Raw genomic sequence first — 15,306 nt, forward strand, 5'->3', positions numbered from 1 at the left:
AGAGCATTATTAAGACATGCTGGTGCAATCACTTTTAAGCTTACTGAAAAAGTTCGGAGTTCACTATCCTGATAAAGGGCTTTTAAGACTAATTTTATAGAACATTAGAAGCATATTTTAAATGTTTCTGTCAGTTTTTTTTATCCCGTATTTTGTATTTGTCTTATATTTGTATTTGTGCCTGTGTTTTACTTATCCTGTTTTGTTGCCTTTTAGAGGGCCCTGGGGAAGACTAGCTTTTAGCTAGCTATGTTATCTATATGATTTAGTCCTCTTTAAATAAATAAATAAATAAATGAGTGAGTGAGTGGGTGGGTGGGTGAGATTGCGATTCACTTCGTCCCATTTTCAACTCGTCCCATTCAACTCGCCCCAATTTCAACTCGCCCCATTTTTAACTCGTCCAATTTTCAACTCGCCCCAACAACACTAGTAAACGTTTATAAATCTAAACGATACATGGACTCGAAGTACGGGGACCGAAACATTTACATGATTTTACCTACGTAGCCAGTCGAAGCGTAGCAAATGTAACATTTCGTAGCAGAAAGTGGTGTGGCTTTTGGCTAAGTGTTTGGTAGATCTAGACCTTATACTAGCACAACAACTTTCCTCAGTCATGGAATATCACTTTTCACACTTTTAGGACTTAATGTTTACAACCCAAATAAGAAATAATAATGATAATAACCAGGGAGAATATTAGTGACTGGCATGCTTACGACTTCCGCGCGTACGGGTTTTTGAGACGTGTCTCTTCTCCCTCGTACTTCATTAGTGGAATACGAGATACCACACACCCTCCAAACTTAGTACTACTAGATTCGATTTCATATATGCACAGGTAAATTATATTGTAAAGAGTTGGGGCGAGTTGAAAATGGGGCGAGTTGAAATTGGGGCGAGTTGAAAATTGGACGAGTTGAGTGGGACGAGTTGAAATTGGGACGAGTTGATCCGTCACCAGTGGGTGAGTGAGTGAACTGATCTGGATGCTTTTGGGTATTCTCGACTTTTCAATGAAATTTTACTTTAAGTCACGTATGACACTAAAATCAATGCTCAAAACATTCATTTTATAAGAGTCAGCTGATACTTGTGACTTGAACAAAACTTTTAACCAGTTTTGGCAAAACATTAATATTAGACAGGAGTTGTACCGAGACACCATAGGTATGGAAGCAGAAATGTATGTACGGTTATTGTAATTGCTGACATGTTTCATATACTTCTCACCACTGACCCGTTTGACAATATGTGAAAACCCTCTTGCTTCCAAGGGGGTATTTGTTTGTACACAAACTCAGTAGCCCCATCTGCATGCAGCATGGCACTGAAAATCCTATCTGAGGTAGGATTCAGGACAGTTTGAAACCCGTGTAGACGCAAACGCGTCCTGAAACCGTCCTGACTTACGACACCTTTGAGAGGTCTCCTGAAACCCTCCTGACTTCGTCCTATGTACTGTCAGGACGTAAGTCAGGAGGGAACGTGCGACATCTACGCCGCAACCTTCCTACGTGTACGTGTAGACACAAATCTATCCTACCTGAGGTAGTATTTAGGACTGTCTCAGGTAAGACGACCTACGTGTAGACAGGGCCAGTGTTTCAAATTTAGTATTTTGGATCTCATTTTCTGTAACCCATGAGGAACACAAGTATAAACTTAGCACATCATGTGTTGATGTTAAAGGTTATTTTTATAAAGGTTCATATACAGCCAACTAGGTCACATCCAGGGTAATTTGACACGATCAACATAATAGTACACGCATCATTCAGCATGGTATCCACTAATTTGAATTACTGAGTTCTCAGACTGTGTGGACAGAACACATGCCAGCCAGCCAACTTACTTAATTTCTAAATGTACCGTTTTACCAGAGGTTGTAACACTGCTATCTTCCATGTATATCCCTACAGACAATCCAAAATAAAAACAGAACAAGTGTAGGTGGAACAGGTCCCATATTTATATCAAAAGCAATAAAAGTTTCCAAGCAGAACAGTCAACTTCTGTATTGACTCCTGAAATTATTCACGAAAAAAAAAGAGAAAGAAAAGACATACATTTACAAGATAATACAGTACGTCAGTTTTTTTATGAATAATATTTTCAATGCATTACTGTTAGATGAATTCTCTTTATTTAGTTTCTTTGTATATATACCTACATGGACAGACATACCTAATGAAAAAGTCTATACAAGACAATTGTCAAGTTTTTGTCATTCATGGGTGCAAAGCATTTTTATTCAATACTGCACTTTTGTGCGTCATTTTTTTTTGTCCAGGAAAACACAACAAATTTTGTTGAAGCATTACTTTACATAACTGATCTATATAATGTATACTATTACTAACTCCTACGAAAGTGATTATTTTCTTCAAAATGCTAAGCAATTTTTTCCTCTAGTTTTGTTATAAACTGCCTTCAAATGATTTCTCAATGTTTCCAAGTATTGCCTTGTACATCTGTATATGGAAGGACTGGCATATAATTTATGGTAATCAATGTTAACAATACACAGCTTTTACAATAATATTTGAATATCATTCCTACGTAGCACCCATTAAAACTCAGTAAAGTACTTCTTTGAAGGTGATAGGCTAATCTATTTGGTACGGTACCTTAGGAGTACCAGCCATATACTTTCTATTCCATTCCTCTGCCCTGCATCTCCCCAAAAATATTTCATAAATCATTGTTCCGTTTAATGTTTGGTGGGTCATCATGCATAACAGGAAAATTAAACAGGGAGGAGCTGTGAGTTTTGGTGGGTGGGGTTGGGGGATGGGGTAGTACTTTATAAGAACATATATAAATGTACAATGTGAATAGAGCAGTGGTTGAATGGAAAGTTTTTTCAAATGTGCAATGTTAGGTTAATTTATTTACAATTGTAGTCACTACAATGTTTTAGACTGCTGAGGATTGATAACTACTGTTATATCAAGTTGTCAGCAGTTTGTACTGATATAAATTAACCAAGTTGGCAATATATAAAACTCTGCAGTACAACTATAGTGGGACATTACTTCAACATAAAATAGGGTTATGTCAATTTTAATGTTTCACTTCATTTCATTAGTAAGGAAGGTATTTGTAGGTTTTTATTTCATTAAACTGGAAACATGTTATTGGACATGTCAGAATTCCTTGACTGGATAAGCATGCTGCTTACCACCGGTATAATCACAAGTGGTGTTTTTATAAACAGCGCCCCCAACAATCTAGTGATGTCAGATTTACCTTTCTGAAATGTGACCACTAGAGGGGGCTATTTATCAGGGTCACTTCATGGGCCTTATCAATTTATGAATCAAATATGACTTTGTTATATTTTATCGACAGGATACACTAACAAACACTTTGTATCAAACATGGAATGAATGGAATGAAATCTAGGGAGCTGAGGAGCAAATGAAGAGCAAAAATAGACTCCTTGCACATTACTACTAGACACATTTGAAACACTGGTACATGACATATCTTGCACTACAAATAATATAATTACAGCAATGCTACAGTTGTCATTTACAGTAATCATATGATCTGTGTCTGTTACACCTATTGTATGTACAACACTATAAACCTGCATACCTCAATATACTCTCAAGTGGAGAGTGGTCTTCATGAAATGAGACAATACTGAAACAGATTTAGAAATATCAAGGAAGTCCTGACTTCCCTGTAGAATTCATCAAGGTTTAACTTCCCAATGTCATACAGTTATAATACTACACCTAGTCTGTGGCCAGACTGTTTTTCTCCCTTACAGAAGTTCAACGGTCGATCTTCGACTACAGCCATCACTTCCGATGTTTTGTCATTATCAACAGTTCTAACATCAACAGTGTTTCTTCCACATCTGGTGTATATCTTTACTAGTAGGACTAGAGAATAGATGCACAAGTCAAGGTCATCACAAATGACAAATTAATATGATTAGAAATGCGAAGTGTACTGAGAACACACATTGCAGACATACAGGGGACCTGTTCATCAACACAGTCCAATCCATCATTCACACGACGTTCCTTGTTTTCATGTTGGGGAGGCTTGGTCACTGCACCACAACATGAAACATGTTCCATTGTACACATACTTGTTGGGAGAAAACACCTAAGTTCATTGTTTACAGCACTGTCAACATCACAGCAAAGGGTTCATTATCTTCTTTCTTCTTCAATTAAAAAATTCAAATTCTACAAGGCTACATGTATTCAAAGCTAAGAAAACTATTCAGATTTGTTCATTCTAGACTAGATGTGTGTATGGCCTGCTTAATGAAGAATTAAGAGTGGTTTTTTTTGTAGAAAACGATATAAAGTAAATACATGGTACATAATTAGCAGGCAGAAAGAAGTGAAATTGGAACCAAAAAAGTAGAAAACACAACAAAAAACCTTAGTTATCATCTCTTTTATACAAAGTTTACAATGCCTGCAAATATACCGACATGGATAAAAGTCACCGCGTACATTTTTTTCAAATCTTTCTGCATATTCAGAAGTTGCTTTTAGGTGCAAGATTGAAAGATACAAGAGCATCTGTTAGTTTCAGCCTGCTTATATTTTAAAAATTAAGAGAAATTCATACATACACAATAATCCCAATTTTGATAAGCATACGGTACATCATTTTTTTTCTGTGTACTTAACAGCTGAGACATCCAAAATTCCAAAGTATACAGAGATGGGAGGCTTGACGGAAACCTTTAACTCCATAGACAAAAAGAAAAATATTTTGTTCCCAGATTACGCGTAACCTCAGTGGTTTTATATTTGTTTTTAAATAAAGAAAAGGAAGGTTTGTTATCTACTATATGTAGGTATTATGATTTGTTATTTGAAGTCAACCATGTAAGTCCTTCGTATAGACCATCTCCTGTTGTTGCACACGATGGCTGCACATACCAATTTCGATCCCTAATTCGTGTAAGGCCAAGCTTCTCTTGAATTTCATGGGGTTTCATTGCTGAAAATAATCAAAATTGTCAATAAAAATGGGTGTGCTAGCATATTTATAGGGACAACATTTGCTACATGGTCTGTCTGTATTACTGCATTATGCAAATACAGTAATAATATGCAAGGCATAACTACAACAACACATGGAAAAGGGTCTGCCTATATATATAATATGGTCATTTATATGCAAGGTATAACTACAAAATACATGGAAAATGTTTGCTACATGGTCTGTTTATATCATTTCATTTATACAAATATGGTCATTTATATGCAAGGCATAACAACAAAACATGGTGCACTTGTTCGTACTCTGTATGTATGATGGTAATGTAGCTTGATACAAATGTGGACTGGGATGGGATTTGAGGCAAATAAAGCAAAGATATCACAAAAGTGTTAAACATAATCTTTGTAATCCTGATATTATGTAAATAAATATTTAGATACACAAACATTATTAAAAACTGCAGAGGTAAATATACAATACTAGGCAGATACTCATAACAATTATGTCATTTGGAGTGAAGTGTTACATAATGTAAAAGTGCACACATGTTGAGTTTGTAGTCTGCCTTATGACTTTCTCAGAAAAAAATATTGTTTTGTATGTATAATGTAATAAAGCAATGCAGTAGTCGGGCCTAGCCTCTCAAACAATCTAACAATATACTCATTTCTACTACTTACCATCTGGCATATCCTGTTTATTGGCAAATATTAATATAATAGCATCTCGCATTTCCCTATCATTAATAATTCGGTGAAGTTCTTGCCTAGCTTCGTCAATTCTGTCTCTGTCGGCACAGTCCACTACAAATATGAGGCCCTGTGTGCCTGTGTAATAATGCCGCCATAGCGGCCTAATTTTATCCTGCCCTCCAACATCCTGCAAACAAATCAATATGAGAAGAGTATTAGTAGCTATTGATAGTTCATCTAACTACATGTGTACAGACTGTAACAACACAGCCAGACAGGACACATGAGGGTGTGGCTGCAAAATAACATGTTAGGGTGCGGTTACTATAAAATGAGGAATTATTTCACACATTTCATACTGGGTATCTGTGCTGCATTTCAATGTTTTCTTTTTGGTTGTTTTTGGTTGTTGTTGTTGTTGTTGTTTTAAAAGCATTTCAATGATTTACTTAACTCTGTGTTTGATATATTTTGATCGGTGATATCTGATAATATTTCAAGACTGCAACACTTCTACTTTCATTTATAGCAAATTACACAATCATTCATACTTTCCTATCTGAAATTCCTTTTCATACATTTTACCATTAGGTTTTGTCATAAGAGTGTGCATTAAAACTTGCATTCGTGATCACAACAATATGGGCTTGGATCATGTTTTTATGCACTATAAGTGAAATGTTCATTTATTTTCATAATGACAACTACACAACTGTACAACCAATTCAATATCCTACGGATTTTTTCTCTCATAAGTTTCTATTCAGATATGCACAGTTCTTTGATGTTATCAAAGCAATGAAATTTTAATTTAAATACTACAAATTTCATTATAATTATCAAATATTTTTGGAAATTGATGTTTAGATAACATATTCCATACTATGAACTCTACCTGACAGTTCCTAATACAAAATATACTAGTAATTGCTTTTACATTTAATAATATGGTGGAAACAGGATTGTACTCAGATGCATGGTAGCCCATATAAAGATATCACAATATTGAAACTTTGCAGTCAGAAACAAAGATATTAGTTTACAACCTATGTTTTCCTACAGGATATTTCATTATAGACGGAAATGTATGAATCCAGGCTATAAAGAAAACAAGTATTTCATCTTACAACCATGGCAACAAAAGACTGAAGGCAATTAAAATGCTTTGTGTAAAAGATGTCTGATGATTTGGCACACTGCATCTGATGATTTGGCACACTGCATCTGATGATCATTCAACGTAATAACACCATGCAGAAATTCTTATTACCCAAAATAGAATTTTACCACCTACACGTGTCACAATTTGATATCTTGGCTGACACCATGACTTCCACTCAATGTGTTTACAGTTACATACAATATGCATTATTGTAGGTGCACATAAAAACAAATTGATTTTCTTATTCTATACATATTTTGACCCTCTAGCATAAGGTAAATGCTATTGCAGGCACTGAGCATTGATACAAGATGAGCACATATGGAAAATAAAGGCTGGGTCATTCTGTTGTAAATTATTCAATTATCAATGATAATTTTCAAAGTACAATTATTTATCAAGAAAATGTACAGATATTTTGACCAAAAAAATAAATTAAATAAAAAAATAATTTAAAAAAATTCAAATGTATCAGTTTCACTGTCTCTATCATTTGATTCAATAACTTCACACTTCAGATAGCCGCTACGTACCATCCATGCCACTCAGAATAGTAAGTGTAATTCATACTAGTTAGAAAATAAAATAGATTTTTAAATCTGCTGGTAGTTTGACATTCTTTGTGCATATTTTCCACGGTATGAGATAGCCAGTATTTGTTCAATATTTCCTAAATATTTCAAACCTGGCTTATTTGCCATGGCTCTATTACAGACAGATATGATAGTTTCCTGAAACTAAATGTACACTATCCATATATTTCAAACTAAAACAAATACTGCTTTATCCATAAAAGCCAAAATTTGGCAACTCAATGATAAAACGTTGATATTTATCTAAGTCTTAGGTGTGTTCTACATAAATATACAAGACTTGTAAACCTATAAAAGTGTGCTGTAACTACATTTTCCAGATTTTATTTCCCTTTACACACCTTGCATAGTGAAATAAATGCTGTGTAGTGTACATTTAAGTATCCAACCTGCATATCATAGCCTTTTCTTACATTATTATGTCATAAACGTAAAGTGTCATCTAGTGTCATGGCTAAATCTACCAAACATGTTATTATGGGTACCCACAAGGTACATGGAGTGTTTGTGTGTGTGTGTGTGTGTGTGTGTGTGTGTGTGTGTGTGTGTGTGTGTGTGTGTGGTGGGGAGGGGCTAGTATATGGAAAGATGTCAACTTGTAGATGTTCTCAAAAGAGTGTATCAATGAAATATAATTCATAGGTAAACACAGGTATCTACATGATAGTATAATTTATGTTTCATGGCACAAAACTAAGAGTAAACCAGCTGTTACTATCAGTATCTCTATCAAAAGAACTCTTGTAGAATAAGGAACTCTACATGTTACAATAACATAAAACAAAAGTTGCTTTTATAGCAAACATTCATTGTTTGTAAAATATCCACTCTAGCAACTACTCAACATCTTATTGTTATCAAGTATTATCATTATTCCTGATTTGAGAAGAAGATGCACAGGTGATGATAATAAAATATTAATTTCTTGCTTCATCCTATCATTGGTCACGATACACTGAAAATATTAACATGATAGTGAATGGTATACACTGTTACCTGACTCTCCGACTCCAACACCTTTCCTACACACTCCCTTTGAACAGCAACCCCCCCCCCCCTTTTTTTTCATATCCTCCACCTCGTAAACCGGGCCCTACAAGATAGTACTAATTGGCTAATTATTCTATGTTACTGTCAGGAGACTGAATTCACTAACTGAATCAAAGATAAACTTTAGTCCACTGGTAATCTAGTATTTCTATGACACAGTTGGCTGTACACACAGCAGGGATGACTAAGCCACTCAACATGCTTTGACAACAAGTACATCAACAACTAAGGTAAGTAAATTCATAGTACAAACAATACTGTCAAAGAGAGTCCCTCATTACACCTACCAATTCTTTGAGATACGATGACCCACATAAACATTGAATCCATTGTACAGACTCAATGAGACACCATTATCTCTTATCACAATCAATACTTTGTGTGAAATGATGTCTCTAATTGATCCAGCAAATAATGGAAAATACTTCAGTTTCACTATTTTTGCACAGATCTATAATAGGATAAAGTCCCTGTGAAAATACATGTTCCCTAGACTAATGCTTTTTTCAAGTAGAGCACACACACATGGAAATGTTTGAGTTCCCCATGCAGGGCTCGAAATTAACAGTAGTCCCATGCCCACAGACTACCAATTCTGGTCATGGGGCTACCATAGTTTGCAGCTGGTAGCCCACTCTGGCTACCACTGATTATGCATTGAGGATGGAAGATTTATGGACATAAAAGTGACACACATATTAAATTTCCAATAGAGGAAATCTGTTTTTAGTTCATGAATATCGGACTACAGGTCACAATCCTTGGGCTACCAATTTCTGAAACTGGTAGCCCACTAGGACTACCAAAGAAAAAAGTTAATTTCAAGCCCTGCCATGTTATGGTACAAGCGATGGAAATCTATGCAAGTTTCACCAGACCCCCAGGGTCCCCAAATCGTTGCAAAAAAACACTGTAGTTTTACTGTAAGTCTCTCCTTTGAACAGTGAAAGTGTGACCAAGGTGTTTACCAAGATCTCTCCACACATAAATTCACTCCATTAATATTTCTATGAAATTAAAGAGGCACGGGCTGAGTTTATACGTTTTTGAGGGTATAATTTTTGCTGTAGATTTAAAAGATACCTGTTGTATTCTACTTACTGAAGCATATTTAACTATCACTTCAAAACACTTGATACTGTCAGACCTCAAACCTGGGTATTTAGGAATAATACATACACAATTCGATATCATAATTCATTATATCATGTATACTAAAATGTTGCAGAAATGCTATTATGCTACAAAGTGTGCTAACAACACCGGAATAGAGCGTTGACAACACCAGAATACGGTGCTAACAACATCAGAATACGGTGCTAATAACAACAGAATACAGCATTGATAACACCAGAATACAGTGCTAACGACATCAGATAACAGCGTTGACAACACCAGAATATGGTGCTAACAACATCAGAATACGGTGATAATAACAACAGAATACAGCATTGATAACACTAGAATACGGTGCTAACAACATCAGATAACAGTGGTGATAACACCAGAATATGGTGCTAACATCAGAATACGGTGCTGATAACACCAGAATACGATCTCAGTGCCATCAAAGGCATGCATTGATATTACCATAACATTTATTTATACCAGTATAGTTTACATGTAATTAAGGTTTACATGAGTATTTTCATCCAAGTCAAATAGTATAAACTCAGCTGGTACCACTTTAAGACTTGACAGAGGTTACAAGAATATAAGACTGAAGTAAAGTTCACTTACCCAAACATTAAATTTAACATTTTTGTAGGTGACAGTTTCTACATTGAAGCCTACTGTAGGAATGGTTGTTACTGATTGACCTAATTTCAATTTATATAATATAGCTGGTGGGAAGTAAGTCAAGGAAATGTTAACATAAATCAAAAAGTTTTACAACACATAATAATTCTCATACCCTTATACTGACCATTTCAAATTTATGAGTCATCAGTAACTGACATGGATTTAGTTTCAGGGTGAAGGGTCGTGAAACTCACGTTGTACTTCAAGACTGAAGTCCTCCACAGAAACATTCCATGATAAAAGTGTGGTGATAACGTAATGATGTCATTCAATGATACTAAAATTAGAATGGTACCAGACACCACAATATCTGACTCTATACTGTTAGTATCAATCTTACTGCGTTAATGTGTAGGCACCATACAACAATGACTATGTGGGTACATTGTTCAGATATGATGTGATAAACCGTAGGTGGAACAAATATGTACACAGAATACACAATTCTAAGTGCTTTTTGTACCACTTTAGTTTCATTTTACACATACTCTAGCCTACAGACTTAGCTATCTGAGTCAACACACTGGCTTGCAAAACGACATTTTCAAGCCAGATAGCCAAGTCTCTGGGCTACATTTGTATGTGCACTCTATCAGGTCACAGACACAACAACACATTTCAGACTGTCTACAAACTCCAATATATGTGAGAGACAGCATAGAGGCTATAAAACTATTCAAATGACAAGGTTACATGTGGTATCTCATGACAATACATAATACAGGGTCAATACACTGTACATTGTATTGCACTGACCATAAAATGAAAATAAAATAAAATTTGATGACTGGCCTTAGATATCCTTTCTACCCCATGATGCTTTTTTACCCCATGATGCTTTTTTCAAAGTTCTTCATAATATACAGTCTCAAATAAATGACTAATTTCTTATTTTTGTCCAGGGAATGTAAGCACTGGATCCATGCTGTCACCTAGTTTAATATCAAACAACCATGATTTGTGCAATAGTATGGGTCCAACATTATGTGTTCCCTTGTATGCTGTGGAACCTAAACATGACACATACATGTACAGGAATACACCCATACAACATTCTGAACACCAGCTGATATGCAAATGATGAATAGTACACTCAAAAAAGGATACTGGTCTTGCCTGCAGCATCTAATCCTAACATAAGGATTCGCATTTCCTTATTCCCAAATATTTTAGATATTAGCTTCCCCATCTTGTCATGTGTATTGTGGAGCTGTACAGTCTTGACAAAAGACAACTAGGAGAAATGGAAGCACAACCAACCTCTGGTGGTAAACCTGCAAATCAAACAAAATCATTTTGTAGTTAAGTAAAGCACATCATGTAGCACAGGAAGTTGTATGGAAAACATGTGTATTTACACTGGCAAGCCCCTCCCCCTCCTTCAAGTATTAAAAGTACATAAAAACAACATGCTTCAATAATCAAGAACCTCAAACTCTTGAACTACAACATTTACACAGTGTTAAAATCACACAAATATCAGGTGTGACACAGTGACCGGAATCACAGGGGAGTAACCCTCTTTCTATCTTTTGATTGGAAACATAATAGTATCTATTTGTTGTTTTAGGTAAAGGATCTGATCATTAAGTTCAAAGGTCAACAAGTAAAATAACAAAACTGGTCAGATTTCTAGTTGACATCATGGTCTGGGAATGCTGAATTCACTCAAATATTGAGAGCTCAAATGCATACAATGAGAATTGTTTCCTTTTTTTAAATGAGTTACATTGTACAAGTGTCAGGCATCAAAAATAGGCACTATGTCTTCTGGGACATTTTACTTCACCATTGGCAGATAGCCATTCAGATAAACTCATTCCTGTATTTCCTAGTTTTTGACAACTTCTGGCACGAATAATTACTTGTCTAAAAACTACAATTATAAACTCAATATTTCTAATTTGACTAAATATAAACTGCTAGTATTATTTACATACCACAAGTCATGGCTATTATGTAAAATGACATGACAATTTATGTATATTTTGACAATATGGCAGGCCATAATTACCACATTGTCATCAATGGGGTGGAATATTAAACATTGAATGACAATACAAAATAAGCTTTACATGTGTGCCCTGGGGACAGCATGTATTCAATGGCATATTAAGAAATATGGTGATTGTAAAATACAAATATTTATAGGTGCTGTAGGGTGCCATCACCAACATGGTTCTCTGTAGCCACAAGACACCACACCTAATAGTAAAAATTCAGATTATAAATAGAACTAACAGAGATCTTTGTATTTCATTTGTTTTTTATGTGTATCATTAACTTCCAGAACACATAGGTACATGTATACACACATACTATTGCAAGTACGGTCAATATTAGAAAACACTATATGAATAATGATGTTGTTTTACTTGTGAGTGTATTGGTAATAATCTTATATGTCACGCCAATCTGTTGAATATGCCACCTTTCTTTTAGTTTTTAACCAACCTTTTTTATAAACGAAAAAATTTATTTATCTTACAAAGAGTGTTGCTTGATTTATTGAATCTGATAATAAAATTAATGTCCAAATGATACAAATTAAATGCCATTCCCAGTTGTGTTTATCAAGTTACAGTCTACTTTACTCCATCTTTAAAAAAAGACCTAAAAGAAGTTGTTACAGTTATGCAAAGATTTGCATAATGTATTAGGATATCATTTCAATGTAGGTTTAATTACACTGCTTGTTATGTCAACAAAACCTGACTTGCTAATTTGTGTGCATTTTTAATGTTAAACAATTTCACAATGGGTAAAGTGTTTGCATCACTGCTGCAGTAGTAGATAACTATAACAGTATACTAGTGTGTAACTTATACACATGAAGAACCTCAACATTTGTGCACATGTGAAATGACTTGTTTGCAGCATTTAACATATTGAGATCAACAAACTGCTTTGATCATTTTATGTTTTCATAACTCTGTTTTTTTAAATATTAAACTGCCACTGGGATCTATGGTTTAACATTTTTACCTACAGCAAAGATTGAGTGAGTGAATGGATGGATGGATATATGGATGATGAGTGAATGAATGAATATTACCTAACAAACATAAAGGTGTGAAACTTGTGAACAATTTGTAAACAAATACTTCTTAGCACTGACAATGTATACAGAATTTGATGTTTCATCAGGACATGATTTCCAATGTTTGAATATTTCTTTACTTTGAGTTTTAGCATATGGAGAGTCTACCGAATCAGTGAATGTGTTTCTATGTATAATAACTCTCCAAGTCTGCGTGGGTGTCCACGTTGACTTTCTTACAATAGAGGATAGACATACTTGTTTGCATACTTGGTAAAGAAAGTCCTGCATGTAGACCCCGACATTTGATCATCACTGTCTGAGACATATAAGGTGTCAATACATCCACTCTCTATTCTTTCCTGGTTATCACACTCGAGTTAACGTTAAATTATCAATAATAAATCATCCAATTAATTGATTTGGGTGTCATTTTCCAAAACATTCAAAGCGTTTACTTTTTTAATTATATCACATGTAACGATGGTTGCTTTCAAATTTAACATTCATATGAAAGCATTCATTGATCTTATATTCGACCTCAGAATCTATTGAAGCGAATCTGGCACGACCCAGTTACATGCATCCCGTTAATTTGGACATGTTGGAAGATATGGGGGACATGACACACCGCCACCGGCTCTCCTCGAGTTGTAGAATTGCAGTCTCGAGAAAAGAAGCCCTTAGCTTCTGATAGATCACGTATGCTATATCGCAATAAGATTGGGGTGAATAGTTTACAGGACCATTTTGAATCTTTCGGTTATCTTTGATTTATCAAAAGAAATAGTAGTGGGGCGGATCATGTCACGCTTTACCCAGTCGTTCGACTGTAGATACTAAAAATCCACTCACCTTTTGGGCCTCTCGCCCAGCAACTTCCGGGAAGCGAAAACGCCGAAATTTCCACAACTTGTATTAAAATATTTCACAATATTGTGACCAGATCAACAGCGGAACAAAACGAATACCCGAAATATCCTCTTATAGATTGTATAAAAGCTTTGTTCTCGTCACCCTTTGCCAAAGGCTCTATAGTAAATTACAATTTCACTGCAACGAACCTCCCAAAATGGCGGTTGAGTACACTAACCGCTTTATGTACAAATGCCGGTAATCCATTCGCGTGATGTAGTTCCAAGAATTACGAATACTTGGAAAATGGAAGCTGCAACTTTCAGAAATGTACCTTTTTTGTTCACGAGCATATAAATTAGACCCAAATATTATGCTATTGTAACTTTTTATTGTGGAGGAGGCATTTATTGGCGGATTGATATCATGTTACGAGGGCGTTGGTTAACACTACAATACTATGAAAAATGTCCCGGATGCATAGCATACACCTCAACACCAGACTTCGATACCTATACTGGCTGTGTAGTTCACATGATCATGAGCGAGTTGTCACGTAAAATATTATTAGTGGAATTGAATTTATCGCTTATAGTTATACAAGTAATAAGTTATCCATTTAAAGTTTATTTGTTTTTATTTCAATGAAACTCGACAACCATAAATTTGTGTTCAATAATTTCAATTTCCAAAGTTTACGAAATAAAAGTTGTTGCATACCCAATCCCCCAATATATTTATATATGTCAAACAGATATTGAACGTTCGATCTCGAAACTCAAATTAGCTTTAGTCTTGTGAAGACTTGGGATATGACTGTGATGGTACTAGTTGATAGATAAAATACCCACAAGACTAGTTTCTTGAAAAATTGAAAAATTCTCATAGAAATTCTTCATATTTTGTCACATCCGTTGAACTGTGAACATGAAAATATAATTTTATATCAAGGCCTGACATTAAAAGTGTCACTTGGAACCGATATTACCTTATCATTACCACATTTTTCAAATAGGAAATATTTATACATTATTATCCATATTTATAAATTAAACTCATCTTTGCTGCAGTGCTATTCACATTTTTAACACATGAATACTGATAAAATGTAAGAGAATGAAAGAG

General features: G+C 34.9%; 1 protein-coding gene across 1 annotated transcript; it reads right to left on the reverse strand.

Moving 5' to 3' along the window:
* Nucleotides 1–1,961: 1,961 nt before the first annotated feature.
* Nucleotides 1,962–14,408, reverse strand: LOC144433738 (ADP-ribosylation factor 6). Its single transcript, XM_078122096.1, has 5 exons — nt 14,182–14,408; nt 11,394–11,560; nt 10,224–10,327; nt 5,667–5,865; nt 1,962–4,983 (listed from the first exon to the last, which is right to left on the reverse strand). Exons 2-5 carry the CDS (start codon nt 11,473–11,475, stop codon nt 4,841–4,843), a joined length of 528 nt encoding a protein of 175 aa, XP_077978222.1. The 5' UTR covers nt 11,476–11,560; nt 14,182–14,408; the 3' UTR covers nt 1,962–4,840.
* Nucleotides 14,409–15,306: the final 898 nt, after the last annotated feature.

Source organism: Glandiceps talaboti, chromosome 4 (genome assembly GCF_964340395.1).
Source record: "Glandiceps talaboti chromosome 4, keGlaTala1.1, whole genome shotgun sequence".
NCBI classification, from domain to species: domain Eukaryota; kingdom Metazoa; phylum Hemichordata; class Enteropneusta; family Spengelidae; genus Glandiceps; species Glandiceps talaboti.